Source organism: Rhinatrema bivittatum, chromosome 8 (assembly GCF_901001135.1).
Source record: "Rhinatrema bivittatum chromosome 8, aRhiBiv1.1, whole genome shotgun sequence".
Taxonomy (NCBI): Eukaryota; Metazoa; Chordata; class Amphibia; order Gymnophiona; family Rhinatrematidae; genus Rhinatrema; species Rhinatrema bivittatum.
In genome coordinates this window covers 228,140,621-228,155,749 of record NC_042622.1, presented here as the reverse complement: position 1 = coordinate 228,155,749, position 15,129 = coordinate 228,140,621, and the positions used below count along the sequence as shown (strand labels likewise).

The 15,129-nt window shown below is 43.9% G+C and overlaps 1 protein-coding gene across 4 annotated transcripts in view; it reads right to left on the bottom strand.

Annotated features, from left to right (window-relative positions):
• Positions 1-15,129, bottom strand: part of LOC115097807 (semaphorin-4D-like) — a 197,562-nt gene that overhangs the window by 84,226 nt on the left and 98,207 nt on the right. For all 4 annotated transcript variants that reach the window (XM_029613886.1, XM_029613887.1, XM_029613889.1 and 1 more), the window contains 3 exons: positions 13,805-13,903; positions 10,204-10,303; positions 3,857-3,973 (listed from right to left, as the gene is read on the bottom strand). In XM_029613886.1, the coding sequence (XP_029469746.1) occupies positions 3,857-3,973; positions 10,204-10,303; positions 13,805-13,903 (316 nt within the window). The remainder of the gene's footprint in view (positions 1-3,856; positions 3,974-10,203; positions 10,304-13,804; positions 13,904-15,129) is intronic.

The window sequence follows — 15,129 nt, the reverse complement described above, 5'->3', positions numbered from 1 at the left end:
AAAAAGTTCCCCGATCCCTCCTAGGCCGCTCCGATTTTGGAGCGGCCTTGGAGGGATCGGGGAAAGCCATCGGGGCTCCCCTCGGTGCGCGCAAGGTGCATGTGTGCACTCCCTTGCGCGCACTGAGCCCGGATTTTATAACATGCGTACGGCAGCACGCGCATGTTATAAAATCGGGCGTAGATTTGTTCGCGCCGGGTTGCACGAACAAATCTATGCCTGCGCGTATCTTTTAAGATCTGGCCCTTAGGGTTGAATTGATAGACATGAATTTTTTGGACTAGAAGTCTCGTTTAGCAGAATTTATGGAGGATCTATATCTGCTCAGAGCAGTTCTATAAATGCCAAGGGTAGCATTATTAGGATTCTTTCGCCATTTGCTCTCCAGGTGCCTTAAATTTAGTTTAAGATTTTTTAAGCTTGGTGTATACCAAGGAGCTTTGCGCTTATTCCAGGGAAAGATATCTTTTTTTATAATAGGACATATAGAATCGGCAAGATTGGTTGTTAGGGAAATCCAAGTGGATAAGGCGGAGTTAGTATCAAGTGGTACCAAGCTTCTTGAGGGCAACAGGCTTTAGTTCAACAAGGTCATCCATTTTACAAGGTTTCCTAAATTCAATAGCTGCTTTTGATGTTAAGGGAATATGCTTAGAGACATTTAACGAAAGACATGTCTGGATTAAACTATGGTCTGACCATGGAACAGAGGTTCCTCAAGACGGGAATTAACAAAAATCAGGTCTAGAGTGTGACCTGCTTTGTGTGTGGGAAAATTTACAATTTGTCTAAATCCAATGGCATGCATGGTAGCCAAAAACGTTTCACAGTTTGGGGTAAGTGGTATGGAATCTACATGTAGATTGAACTCTTCCAGCACTACATTTTCAAACTCTTTTTTTGAAATAGCGATGTCTTGTTACATGGCCTGAAGTTCTGTATTTTTCCGGATGTATCTAAATCAAACTAGGTTAGAAAGAAAATATTCTTAGTGTTACGACCTGGAGTTTTGCACATATGTGCTCTTTTTTGGCTTAATTTTCCCTGTAAACGTACAGTAAAATTCCAGGGGATTAAGTATGTTTTCATTGAACCCACTCAGTTATTCATTTTCCTGAATGCTAGGCAGCAACATAGGAGCAGCTCTGAGATTTTTCTTTCTGAAGCCACATCTTCTTCTACCAGTTAAACACTAAGTTCTATTGTACGGGGCCCTCTCAGTATGAAGTAATTTATTTTTGATATGCAAGTTATCCTTTTTCTTTTCTTTTGATTTAGAGATATCGCTCTCCCATTATTTGTGGGCTAATATAGCATAGACTGTTGTAACACTGTTTGTATTCATTTATTTTTTTTCCACTTGTAATGTATTTTTTCCTTTCTCCCTAAGCTGTTACAAACAAGTGTAATACTTGGAATTTGAGAAATTCATATAAATATGTATCTTATATAGGTGTGCTTTGGACAATAGTCAGCTGCCCATTGTCATAGCCAAAGAATTCTTCTAGCTGGAGATCTTGAAGAAATTCTTATAAGATCATATAAGCCATCTGAAAAATGTGCAACTGCTGATTCAAGCTGTGCTGCCTTGTCACTCTCTCGAAGTTGTTATACCCAGTGCAAAAGATCTCTAGCAACATAACCAGTACAAATAGCAATTTGGACCAAAAGCTGTTGATGAAAAAATGTTTCAATATAATCTCTATTTTCCTATCCTGTGGATTATTTCATGCTGCACCTTCTTTCACTTAGATAGCTGTTTTTCTGGTTACCATTGAGACCATTGCATCAACTCGTGACATCTGAAATAAATGCTCTAGGACATTATATGGCACAGAATAAAATTTAGAGAAGGTCTTTACTGGTCTATGTCTGGACTCCGATGACTCACATTCCACCAACATCATAATCTCTATTCAGAGTGAAGCAAAAAGGCCATAGATAATTTGCAAAGTCCTTTTATAATTGGATGTCAGTCAAGGATCTCCTCCATTTTGCTTTTAGAAATTCTCAGGGGTTAATTCACCTGTGAAATTAATGCCGCAGTCTCATCCTTATGACATAGTCAGATTACATAGCCTTTCTCCCTTTCTGAATTTCCCCTTCTTCTAGGGATCCACAACTCCTCCCCCTGTAGTCATCCTCAATGTCCACAAATGGAGGCTCACTGGACAGATAAGAAACTATTCCACCTGCTTCTGGTGAAATCTTAAGTCTTTTTTGGGGGTTGGCCAGAAAATACTGTGTGTCATCATGAGAGATTTTTGGGCTGATAAAAATCACAGATTATAATCTTTCCCCAGATTTCTGTAAAGCACATAAAGCCTGGTGAAGAAATTTGAAAAACTCCGGTGAAAATTCACTACTAATTGGAATGCTGGCATTATAACTTAACTTCGCTGAATAAGTGAAGAAACACATTTACTTATACGTAAAATGGACATTTTGCTATCTCTGTCCCTCCCAATGCAGCCCCTGGCGAAACATGGCCATGTCGGGGGACTAACTATGTAAGCTGATTTAAGAAATGATCTTTTGATGCTTGCTGGTTGTAGTCTTTAAACATTCAAATCCTGCTAATCGGATGGATTTATAGTCTGAGTTGCTCTTTTACTGTAGGCTACCTTACTCAACTTTGCAGATAATTACAAAATGTCACTGAATGTATTATCTCTGGCGCGCAGATCCATGACCACATTTCTCCAGTGTTTTTTAAGTTTCATTGGTTACCCATATTTTGGAAGTTTAAGTTTCTCACACTTATTTTCAATGCTATTCATAGTTTGGCACCAAAATATTTTAATGCAGTATTTAGAATCTACTGCTCTTCATGTGTTTTGAGGTCCTCTTCACAGAATCTTTTAGAGATACCTTCTATCAGGCAGGTTCACTAGATTTAATCTAGGGAAATGTTGTTTAGTGTAGCTGGGTCCATGCCTTTTGAACTCTCTGCCTAATGAATTGAAATCTGAGTCTTCCCTGTTGAGGTTTAGGAAACTACTAAAAATGCATCGGTTCAGCAGGCCTCTGAATGGCTGTGCTAGATCCATATTTGTTGAATATAGTGATATTGCAGTTTGTGAGTGATGGTGATGGTGTTGGGTGCATAAATACCTGAAAAATCCATCAGCACGTGATTGATAGCAAACGTTACTGATTGTGGTGAGGCGATAGTTTGTGATCAATGCAAGCACTCAAAAAATGTTTATAAGTCTTGCTGAATGTTGATTTTATGTTTCTGTTTTTATGGATGTAAAACAGTAACTTGCTCAGAATTGTAGATAAGTGGGCTATAAGTATTCTAAATAAATAAATAATAAATAAGGCAGCATCAGACCTCTATAGGGGTGTGAAGTCAGCTTTGAGCTTTTTTTCTGTCTCCATCTGCTGATAGAGGGGACATAACCCACTTGTCTGGACTGGTCTAGCATGGACAACAAGGAAGCCATTTTATCTGGATATAACTGCAGCACCTCCTATTGGCAGGGGGCAGCATAGACCCTACAGTAGTGACCTTCACCCTACAGAGGCTCTTACAAAAAGAACTGTGCCACTGCCTTTTCTGTTCAACTTTTTACAGTACATGCAGAGAGCAAAAGATTTGCAATTGTTCCAGCAACAGAGCAACGAGATTCCTAAATCTCTTTCATTTATCTACCTGTAAAGCTGCAAGGATGACTACACTCCAAAATATATAGCTCAGAAAACAAATTCATTTCAAACAGGAAAGGAAGAAAAAGCGAGAGCATCAGTTTAATGTATTTGTATATATGGCATGTGGCAGCACACGCCATTTGCCACAAACTCAGTCCATGTGCCGAGGGAAGTTGCAGCAGCTGTCACGAGCTGTTCTTACCATTGAGCCAAGATGTTTTAAACTCTGTCCGTAAATATGGACGGTTTCCTAACGTGCGAAGTAGGATTGGCTCAGAGCCCAAGAAGTTGTATGAAGTGGCTGAATAAAGTTCACCATCTAAAGAGAGATATGTAAATGGTTATATCATGTATTTATGGCAGCTCCTTGAGATCAGCGCTGGTTAAAAGCAGAGATCTGCTAAAAATAGAGGCTGGGTAACAGCTGCTGGCAGATAGAAACCTCTTGACGCACCCAGTCTGCCCAGATGCCCCTTGCCTACTGTGTCACCGCAGATTCTGCTCGATTTCCGATCACCCTCTCCCTTATCGCCACCCTCTATGTCTGTCCAAAGCAAGCTTGAATTCTGTCACTGCTTTGGTCGTTACCACTTCTCCACCCTCTCAGTAAAGAAGGATTTCCTCATGTTTCCTTTGAGTCTCCCTCCAACTTCACATCATGGCCCCTTTAGTTTTTTGCTGAATTCTACCAGATATAGGAATGTTTTTATCATAGCCTCCTGTTCCCTTCTTTCTTCTAGAGAGCACATAAAGATATGACAGGCAGTCAACCCATTCAAGCTGTGATCCTGAACATTGGTATGACAGAAATACTTTTATTTTCCATAAAATGTAATTTTGCTGTTTCCCCCCCCCATCCTCAGGCCTTTGACAGAAAAGCTGCAGAAAAAGAGTTGCTCCACCTGAGGGATGGCCCACGAAGTTGCCTAACACCTCAGGAAGCCCACACGAGAATCCTGTTCTGTCTCTCTTTTTTTTTTAATCTAATTCTCTAGACTGCAGGATTTTCACCTCTACCATCTGCTGGAGTCAGAGAAATAGTGAGGGACTGCAGGTGGCACTCTAGCTTATGTAGCAGTTTCAGAAAAGGTTTTGTTCTGACTGCATCTGCTGGTAGGGATGCAAAACCCACTTGTCTGGACTGAGACGGGTTATGAACAGGAAAATGTAATTTTGATGTTTCTCTTCATCCTCAGGCCTTTCACAGCAAAGCTGTAGAAAAGAGTTAGAAAAGAGTTAGAATTGGGACTGGAGAGTAAAAACAAAATGACTACTTCAGCACAGAAAAAAACACCTCCAAAGTTGAATTTCTGCTGTTTTTGTTTAGTATTGTTGTTCTATAGTAAGCAGTAAAAGAAACCTCAATCTTAAGTATACCAAAACAATAAAACAGTTCCTATATATGGAATACTGGGCCAGCAAACCGTGCAGTTCATTTCTAATAGTAATTAAACCATAAGACAATTTTAAGTGTCAAGTGGTTTTGGCGATTATTCTGCATATGCTTTCTGCCATGGCTAAAGGTTTCTCTTGCAAGTTTTCTTTCCTTCAGTGCAATGAGATCAGCGTAATTTGATGTTAGAAGGAAAGCAGAGTTGCTTATCTGTAACAGGTGTTCTCCTAGGACAGCAGGATGTTAGTCCTCACACATGGGTGACATCATCGGATGGAGCCCAGCACGGAAAACTTATGTCAAAATTTCTGGAACTTTGACTAAGCATACTGAGTATGCCCAGCATACCCTTTTCTACGCGTCCATTCAGGGTCTCTCTTCAGTCAAGTAACATAGAATTACGATAAAAATTAAACAAACAATTGGAGAAACCCAACTCTGCAGGGTGGCAGGCGGGTTTCATGAGGTCTAACATCCTGCTGTCTTAGGAGAACACCTGTTACAGGTAAGCAACTGTGTTTTCTCCTAGGACTCGCAGTATGGTAGTCCTCACACATGGGTGAATCCCTAGCTACAGAATGCTCCTGAACACAAAAAAGGACCAACAGACACCAACCAGGTGCCAATGGGCACAACCACAGTGCTGTTGGTAACAGAGGGGGAAACAGCCTGAGCACAAACAATGGGCCCTAGGCAGGGAGAGTTGGGTTCTACACCTCAAAGAGATTCCTGAGGATAGACTGGCTGAACCTTCTGTCCCGTTGGCCATCCTTATCCAGACAGTAATGGGATGTGAATGTGTGAAGAGAACTCCACGTTACAGCCTTGCAAATCTCCTCCACGGGAAAAGCTCGCAGGTGGGCCAATGACGTTGCCATGGCTCTGACAGAATGAGCCTTGACATGACCCTCAAGATGCAGTCCTGCCTGGGCATAACAGAAGGAGATGCAATCTGCTAGCCAACTGGCTAGTGTCTGTTTGGCAACGGTAACACCCAACCTATTTCTATCAAAAGATATAAAATGTTGGGTGGACTGTCTATGGGTTTCTTTTTATAATTCATATTTTATTGATTTTTCACAAAGTATTTATACATCATACTTTGATAGGCAAAGGAAAAGACTTATAAAGCAATTATACAAAAATGCAAGATATATTTTTTTTTAATCAACATCTTATTATAAGTTCTTTTCAGCGAAGAAATATTTAAGAAAAAACAAAGAGAAAGGCCCGAATTATAGGGAGTTACATAATAGGAAGAAAGAGAAAGTACATATTGAAAACTGGCTTAACGATAAAGTTGGAGTATATTTCATGATTGTCATGGGTGTCCTTGCCCAGGCACGATTTCAACACTTCTGGCACTTAAAAAGGACGTTAGTTGTTCTACCAGGGTAAATACAAAACTTTCATCTTTATTCCTTATCGGACTCCTACAGGGGTATCTTAATAAAAAAGTAAACCCCAAGGCTAACACTTGTGGTCCTAAATTAATGAACTCCCTCCTCCTATTTTGGGTTGGTCTAGCCAAGTCAGGGAAAATCTTAACAGTTTGACCATTAATTCTGCTGTATTATTTTGAAAATAACATCTCATTATATTGCTAATATCTCTTTCCATCATTAAGGATACCAACAGAGTTCCCCTGTCCAAAACCTCTACAGCAGAGCTCTGTATAAACTGTGTTAAATTTTTTAAAGCTTCCATATGATTTCCCGCATTTCTCCTCATTGACTTCAAAAGGAAATAAGCTTTATTTATTAACGGCAAGTGAGACTGTTCAAATTTCAAACACTATCATATATTTTTTTAATGTGGTTTGAATGTCTTCTCCCAGAACTCATGGGAAGTTGAGAAATCTCAAATTCAAGTGTCTGGTGAAATTCTCCAGCGATTGTAGTCTTTTGGACTGTATCTCCATATCTTTTATTAACTTAACATTCACCGTATAAACTTGTGCTGTTTTATGCTCCATCTCAGTCATTTCATTTCCTAAATCTTTAATTTGACCTCCTGTCTTTAGGTCCAGGGCTTGTAATTCCATGTCAACTTTTTTGTATTTACTTTCACAGTCCTTGACTAGCCCTCCTAGGCTAGCCACAAGGTCCCAAAGTGTGTCCGGGGTTACAATAGCCGGTTTAGGGGGTAACTGGAAAGACTCACCCCCTTCCCGGACGATCAGCAGCCCTGGTGTCTCTGCCGTTTGAACCTCCAGGATCCTTCGTTCTTCCTTCTCTGGGTCCACTGGAGATAAAGATGGCTCCAAAACTTCCAGCCCTTTTTGCAGGAGGGGAATCAGGGTGTCCAGGGAAACCATCTTGAACTTTTCTTTTTTGAGAAATCTTTTCAAGGCCCATAGGTCTAGGATGGGACGGATTCCTTCTGTTCTCTTTGGAATCAGGAAGTACCAGGAATAGAATCCCTGCCCTCTTTGCTCTGGTGGGACAGATTTGATAGCTCTGGCCATTAAGAGGGTGGAGAGTTCCCGAAGTAGTACCTCCTGATTTGCTATTGGCCCCCAAAATGGGCTTGGGGGGCAATCTGGAAGGACACCCAGTAGGTTTAATTGGTATCCTTCACAGAAGATGGACAGAACTCACTGGTCTGAGGTTATACTGGGCCACTGATCCACAAAGAACCATAGCCTGACCCACATCCCTCACCTTATCTTCAAAGAGATTCTCTCCTGTGCATGGCAGGTCAGCGAGTCTTTCCTGTACCTCTGGTCAGACATCTGAGGCCCGCAGCCATGCCATTCTGAGTGCACCAATTCCCGCTGCAGAGACTCTCGCTGCCATCTCGAAAACATCATAGGTTAAATGAACCTCGTGTTTTCCACACTCCAGGCCCTGATGTACCAGCATTAAGAAGGGTCTTGCTGCTGTTGAGGCAGCCACTTAGCCACCTCTTGCACCTGTTTCCAGAGGTTGCATGAGTATTGGCTCATGCACAGCTGATATTTTATTTATTTAAAAGTTTTTATATACCGCACCAAGGGGTAGTAATCTATCCATCTAGGCGGTAAAAGGCAAAGCGAGCAATGAGCATGGCTCCTTAGAACACTTTCCTCCCAAGAGCATCCATTGCTCTATGATCCTTGCCCAGGGTGCCAAGGCATGAGTCTGAGAGCACATGGCCTTCTTGAGAGTGGATTTGACCACTACCTATTGGTGTGACAGCTGACACTTCTCAAATCCAGTAGCCTATTAGGCGAGGTAACCCCATCCACCTTCCTGTTGATGGGATGTATTGTGAGGGGGTGCTCTCAGATCCTCAGAAACTCCCTAAAGATCTAGTACAGTGGGATTACCATGAGCTCTTTAGGGGCCTCCACGAACTGGAGTATTTCCAGCATCTTATGCTTGGCAGCCTCCTCTGTCATTAAGTGAAAAGGGATGGCTTCCGTCATCCCCCATACAAAACCTGCAAAGATCAGGTCCTCTGGAGGAGACCTCCTTCGCTCATCTGGAGGAGTGGTTCTGAAGGGAGATCTCAAGTCCTCAGAGGAAGATTCTGCAGTGTCATCCCCCCAGAGGTCATAGGGGGCCTCATGCTCACTGTAGTCCACAGGGGATGAGGCCCTGGGTGCTCTGCCTCCATCCAGAGGCATGGGTATTGGTGGCACTGGTGCTGGTCCGGCAAAGCTGGACAGGGGGCTGCAGGCCTCAGTATTCCTGCTGGCCTCGATGGAGCTTCCTTCTTGGAGGAACCGGCAACTAGCACCATATTGGATGGGGAAGGCATAGGTGCCCCGCTGGGCATCGATGGCCTCCCAGGAACTGGCACCAGCTGGGTCGATAAGACACCAATAAGCACGTTGAGCAGTTCCAGCAGCGGTTTCAACAGGGCGAGTGCCGGCACCTGCACCACCGGTGCCGCCAGTACGATGCTCTGCAATGCCCAATGCACCGCCACCTGGACCCTGCGCTCCAGCTCCACCTCGAAAGTTGTCGATGCCAAAACTGTCTGGGAGGCAGGGGGTGGCCAAATCTTCCTCAGATCCTTGAGGTGGATCAACGACTGGCACCAGGACCGGTGGAGACCATCGTGGACCCCTGGCATCGATGGAGGATGGGCACTCCTCACTGTGGGGTCGCTTCGGGGGCTTCACCGCATGAGTTGGCGCCTTCCTGAGCCTGGCACCATGCGAGGGTAACTGGTGCCGATGCTTCCTTGGCTTCCCTCGGTGCCAAGGTTGATGATGACAAAACCAATGTCCTTGACTTGGAACAGACCGACATATATCGGTCCTCGGTACCCCTATCCACTGCTGGAACCAAAGGCCCCGCCGATGCCGAAGGTTCGGTGTCCATCAGTGCGGCCTCCAGGTCTATCAGTGCCAATGCCACTGATGCTGATGTCTCAGACTTCCTCGACATGAAGAGTTTCTCCATCTTGTCGAGCATGACATCCCTTGGGGGTCATCTGAGCATACATGCGGCAACCCCAGATGTTGTGCGATGCTCCCAGGTAGAAGACACACACCTCATGGGGGTCAGTGATGGACATGATCCTTGGACACTGGGGGCACCAACAGAAACCGGATGAGGCCATGATGAACCTAAAGGAAAGGGAAACATCGAGACTGTGATGGCAGACACCACGGTGGGGGGCACCGAGGCACTGCCACCACAGGGGGAACGGAAGCAAAATAAAACTTACCGAACCACCAAAAAACCTGACTGTAGAAACTAGAGGGAACCGAGAGGGACCCATGTTCAATGAATTCACGAGAAAACCCGAAAAGGACTGTGAAAAACATTTCCCAAGGCAATGTCAAAGGAAAAGCCACAAGCTTACTCTACTGTGAGGTGAAAGCTCCACGGAAAAAAAGACTGAAGAGGGAAGCTGTGTGAACGCATGGAATAGGGCATGTGGACATGCTCAGTATACTCAGTCAAAGTTCCAGAAACTTTGACATAAGTTTTCCTTGCCGGGCTCCATCTGATGATGTCTCCCATGTGTGAGGACTACCATCATGCTTGTCCTAGGAGAATAATATTCATGCTTCACCAGTAGCATTTTATCCTCTGGCTCCCTAAATTCTTTGAATGAAAAGTTAATGTTTCAACATCTAAGAAAAGTGCATCTCCACTGGGAAATGATGTTAAGTGCTCTGCTCCCAGGTCTAAGGCTGTCTGGAAGTCTTAACTTACCAACTAAAAGAGAAGAATATTTCAGAGTCGGTTCAAAGGGACATTTACCCCGACTCTCTTTTGGTTTTCCTTCCAAATGAATCCCAGTGCTGTTGAGGGTCTGTATGGAAATTCCATAAATGTGAAAACAGGATTCTCAATTAAGAAAAGGCCAATGACTAACTTCTTGTTATGTGCAAAATAATCCAAGAGCCAAGAATTTCCACTCAAAATGACAGAAATCATAATGTAAGGAAATTCGAATTCTGAATTAAGACCCATAGGTTTCATCGTGTTTAATTTATAGATCCATCTTTGTTCAGATCTCAGTAATCTGCAGTCAAAATCACCTCCACACCAGAGAACATGGATTGAACATTAAAATATAGTGGAGTTGTTGATATGATCATGGTGCTCCTGATGAAGCTCTAACGCGAAACATTGGCCTTTATTGAGCCAGGATCATTATTATTAAAACTCAAATGTCAAACAAATTTTTTTTAATTGCAAGAAAAAAAGAACTAAAAAGGACTTTCACTTTACATCATTTGTGTTGAGGTCCAGGTGGCCCGTATATGCAAGGGTACGCCATCAGGCTTGCTGATGCGTATTAAAATATTTAATAAGTTTAATAAGCTTTAATCTATTAGGACCATTATTATTGGTTGTTTATTTGAATTTCCTTACCTTATAACTTCTTGTTATACCGCATTACTTTCAACCCAATGAAGCCAATATTCAGCATTACTTAGCATTACTTAGCTAACTTACTTATCCGGCTAAGTGGCGGCCGCTGAACATCTAGCTACATTCAGCGGCTGCCACTTACCAAGACAAGCCACTTATCCGGCTAAGTAGATAGCCGGATATCCAGTAGGCGGGCAGTGGGTGGATTCGGGCGGCGCTACTTATCTGATTAACTTAGCTGAATAAATGTCGATATTTGGATTTATCTGGTCAAATTAATCGGATAAGTGAGACTTGCCATAAAGCAGGTCTAAGCTGGATATAACTTATCTGGCTAAGTAGCACCAAATATGCAGATATTCAGCGGCATTAGCTGTGCTGCTAAATGTCCCCTGTAAATTAGCCGGCTAAGACTTATCCAGCTAATTTACATAGACAGTTTGCTTTCTATCAGGTCTATCCTGTAAAGTGCGGCTGCGTTTACCCTGCTCCTAAGCCGCGTTTTACTCACTTTCCGGCCGCGTTATCCCTTCCTGCGATCCCGAATCCACTTTAACCTACTCCTACCGCGTCCTAAAATCCCCGGCCAACCCCTTCCGCACGCGGCATGGATATTGCATGCAAACGAGCGAATTAGCTATTCCCTAGCATCCTGTAACCCGCGCCACGACTATCGCTATCTTTCCCTGCCGTTTTGTTGCGCGTTTAACCTGCTAACTTACCGCCTACCCTGACCCTGTGGTAGAGGCAGGGGTAAGGGTAGGTGGCAAGCTTTCCCCCAGCCCCTGCTCACCTGCCCCGGCCGCGATCATGGGTGCCGGTCTCCGGGGCAGCCCCAGTCCTCTCCCTCCTCCCGAAGCAAAAAAAAGCGAAAAAACCAAAAGCAAAAAGTAAGTCGCTTCGCCGCTGTCACTTCTCCCCTCCTCCTGGAGCAGGGCGCGAAAAGCAGCCTTGCTCCGGGAGGAGGGGAGAACTGACAGCGGCGAAGCACAAAAAAAAAGCGAAAAAAACCAAAAGCAAAAGCAAAAAGTAAGTCGCTTCGCCGCTTCACGGCGAAGCAACTTACTTTTGCATCCCCGATCGGACTTCTCCTGCCTAAACTTACTTTTTTTGCAGCCGTCCGGTCCATCTGAAGAAGGTATCTTCCCCTCCCCGGGGAAGATGGATGCCAGCACGGGGAAAGCAGCCCCTGTGCATTCAATTGGCTGCTGAAGACGTGACGTCACGACGTGTGACGTCACGTCTTCAGCAGCCAATTGAATGCACAGGGGCTGCTTTGCCCCGTGCTGGCATCCATCTTCCCCCAGGAGGCAGGGGAGCCACGATACCTTCTTCAGATGGCCGGACGGCTGCAAAAAAAGTAAGTCCGATCGGGGATGCAAAAGTAAGTTGCTTTGCCGCTTCTCCCCTCCTCCCAGAGCAGGGCGCGAAAAGCAGCCTTGCTCCGGGAGGAGGGAAGAAGCGAAGCGACTTACTTTTTGCTTTTGGTTTTTCGCTTTTTTTTTTTTTTTTTTTTTGCTTCGCCGCTGTCAGGTTCTCTCCTCCTCCCGGAGCAAGGCTGCTTTTCGCGCCCTGCTTCGGGAGGAGGGGAGGGGGGATTGGCAGTCCCGACTTCCTGGTATCTGTCATTTCAAATGACATTTGAAATGACAGATACCAGCGTGGCGTGAAGCGTTAAGCCCGCGCACCCAGGATACTGTATAGGCGCTCTATCCAGTAAAATGGGTTGCGCGGGCCTAAGGCTTCACGGGCCCTTCTTAGACGCGGTTTACATTTACATAAAATTAGTGTTCAGGATCGAGTGGTAGGTGTGCTGCACTGTGCGTGCGGCAACCGCGGGTGCCGCAGGCACTAACGCAGCTCTTCCTACCGCTCGGTACTGGATAGACCTGATAAAATTAGTGTTCAGGATCGAGCGGTAGGTGTGCTGCACTGTGCGTGCGGCAACCGCGGGTGCCGCAGGCACTAACACAGCTCTTCCTACCGCTCGGTACTGGATAGACCTGAATATTTGGTCCTCAATGTTTCAGGTCGCTGACATTTCTGGAGCTGCTTTTCTCTAAAGCCTGGAGAAAACCTGAATAACTGCCATACAGATTCAATATCGCTGATTTACGCTGGCCTCAGATTTGCATTCCTCAGCTGCAGCAACAGCTAAATATGTGCAGATACTGGATATGTGGCATTTATTCTCAGATTGGCAAAAAAAAAAAAAAAAGATATTTGAACCAGCTGGGAGGATATTCTGCTCTGTCTTGTGATTTGTTTGAATTTTACAGAAAATTGATGCCACTATTTGCCTGACACAATTCAATGTTATTTTCCACAAACAGATAAACCCAATATATTAAGGAAACAATGTATTACTGAACACACAAAAAGCCCTGGCGTGAAGGAGCAGATGAAGGAGCGGGCCCTGTCTTGAGGGTCATGGAGTCAGGGAAGCTCCACGTGGTGATGCACCTGTCTGAAAATAAGGGAAGGCAACTCACAGGCTAAACAAATCTAATTCTTTTATTTAATACTTGTCAAAGGTGCCAGACTGATCATACTAATGTCAGTTATTGATCTGGAGACTAGCAGACAGTAGCGCTATGAGATTCAGCCATTTTCTACAATTATCACTAGGACACTTCAGGCCCCTGGTTTTTCTGCATTGCAACTGACAGTTTCAGGAAGTCAATGCTACTGGAGGCAGAGATTAAGGGTGGTGAACTCCTGCTCAAGGGGAACCAGCTAGAGGATACCAGCTCACTCCATATAGGCTCCCAATGTCAAACTATCAGGATCTTTGATCCCCACCACCTAGTTTCACTTTTGGGGATAGCTCTGGTTATAAGTGCTGAGGCACTCAGCCTCCCAACACCCTCCTCAGCCTACTAACAGCTGGATGCTGTAACTTAAGAGAAATGTTTTCCTGAATGCACTAGCTTACCAGATAGTCACAGGTTGGGTGAAATGCATTAGTTCCGCACACATAAAACATGGTGTTGTTTAGGTTGTGGAGGAGAAGAATGTAATTTCGGCATTCTGTCTAAACAGGGAGAAACACACAAAAAGAAAAGTCTCACTCCTCTTTTGCTTTCAACCAGGGAAGAATGTCAAGGTAGTGGAAGCTCTGAGGTTAACAGCAGATGACCGCCAATGAGCATGCTATCATTTTACTCAAGTAGACTTACTGCACTATTATGCTTTAATTAAGGTTCCCTCCCAACTAAAATAATATTCCAGATCTCGCTCCCTAAATGTGAGTTTGGTTTTCTGATAGGGCTCTGGCGATCTCTATCCAATCATGAGCAAACGCTTCAACTCTTGCAATACTTATACAGTCTGTAAGCTCATTTTCAAAATGGTGACATGAACACCGCAGGCACTTTTGTACTTTGATAAGCCTGAAAGCATGCATTGTAATTTAAAAATGTTATCACACATACTTTCCTACACAGGCCTAGCTCCTCCCATTTTTTTACGAGGGTAAAAATATTGGGTAATTTTCCAAATGAATTTTTAATTAGGTAAACATGTTTACCCACTTGAGGAAAGAAAATTAGCAGGTAAAAACCAATTTTATCCTTAAGTCCTACCAAACCAGTACAGACAAGCAGGTTTTGCTCCCCTGCCAGCAGATTGGAGGCAGAGAACAAATATGCTGTTTGCTGATGTCATCCCATATAAGTAAGTGTGCCACTTGCAGCTCCTCAATATTTCTATATCAAAGCACAACAAAACATTATTTATTTATTTATTTAGATTTTTTTTATATACCGGCATTCATGAACAGGTCACATCATGCCGGTTTACATAGAAACAAGGGGTGCATCGAACAGTAGAACTAGAACTAGTGCAAGGGGGAAGCAGTTACAAAAAACCAGGGGTAGAATAACTGGGAGAAAGAGAAAAAAGGAACAATGAGGAGTAGGAAAGAACTGTAAGGGTTAAGATAAATAACTTAAAAATTATTTACAGTACCAGATGGAAACATTGTTAAAGGAAATGGAGGTGGTTATGAGTTGTCCGGGAAGGCTTGTTTGAAAAGCCAGGTCTTCAATCTTTTACGGAAAGTTGGTAGGCAGGGTTCTAGGCGTAGATTCGTGGGGATGGTGTTCCAAAGTGAGGGTCCGGCTGTCGAGAATGCTTGATCTCTTGCCGTTGTGTGCCGGGTGGATTTTGTGTTCAGTACCTGGAGGGATCCTCGGTGGACCTCTCTGATTGGTCTTTGAGAGATATGAAGGCTGAGTGGATATTGAAGGTCCAGGGATG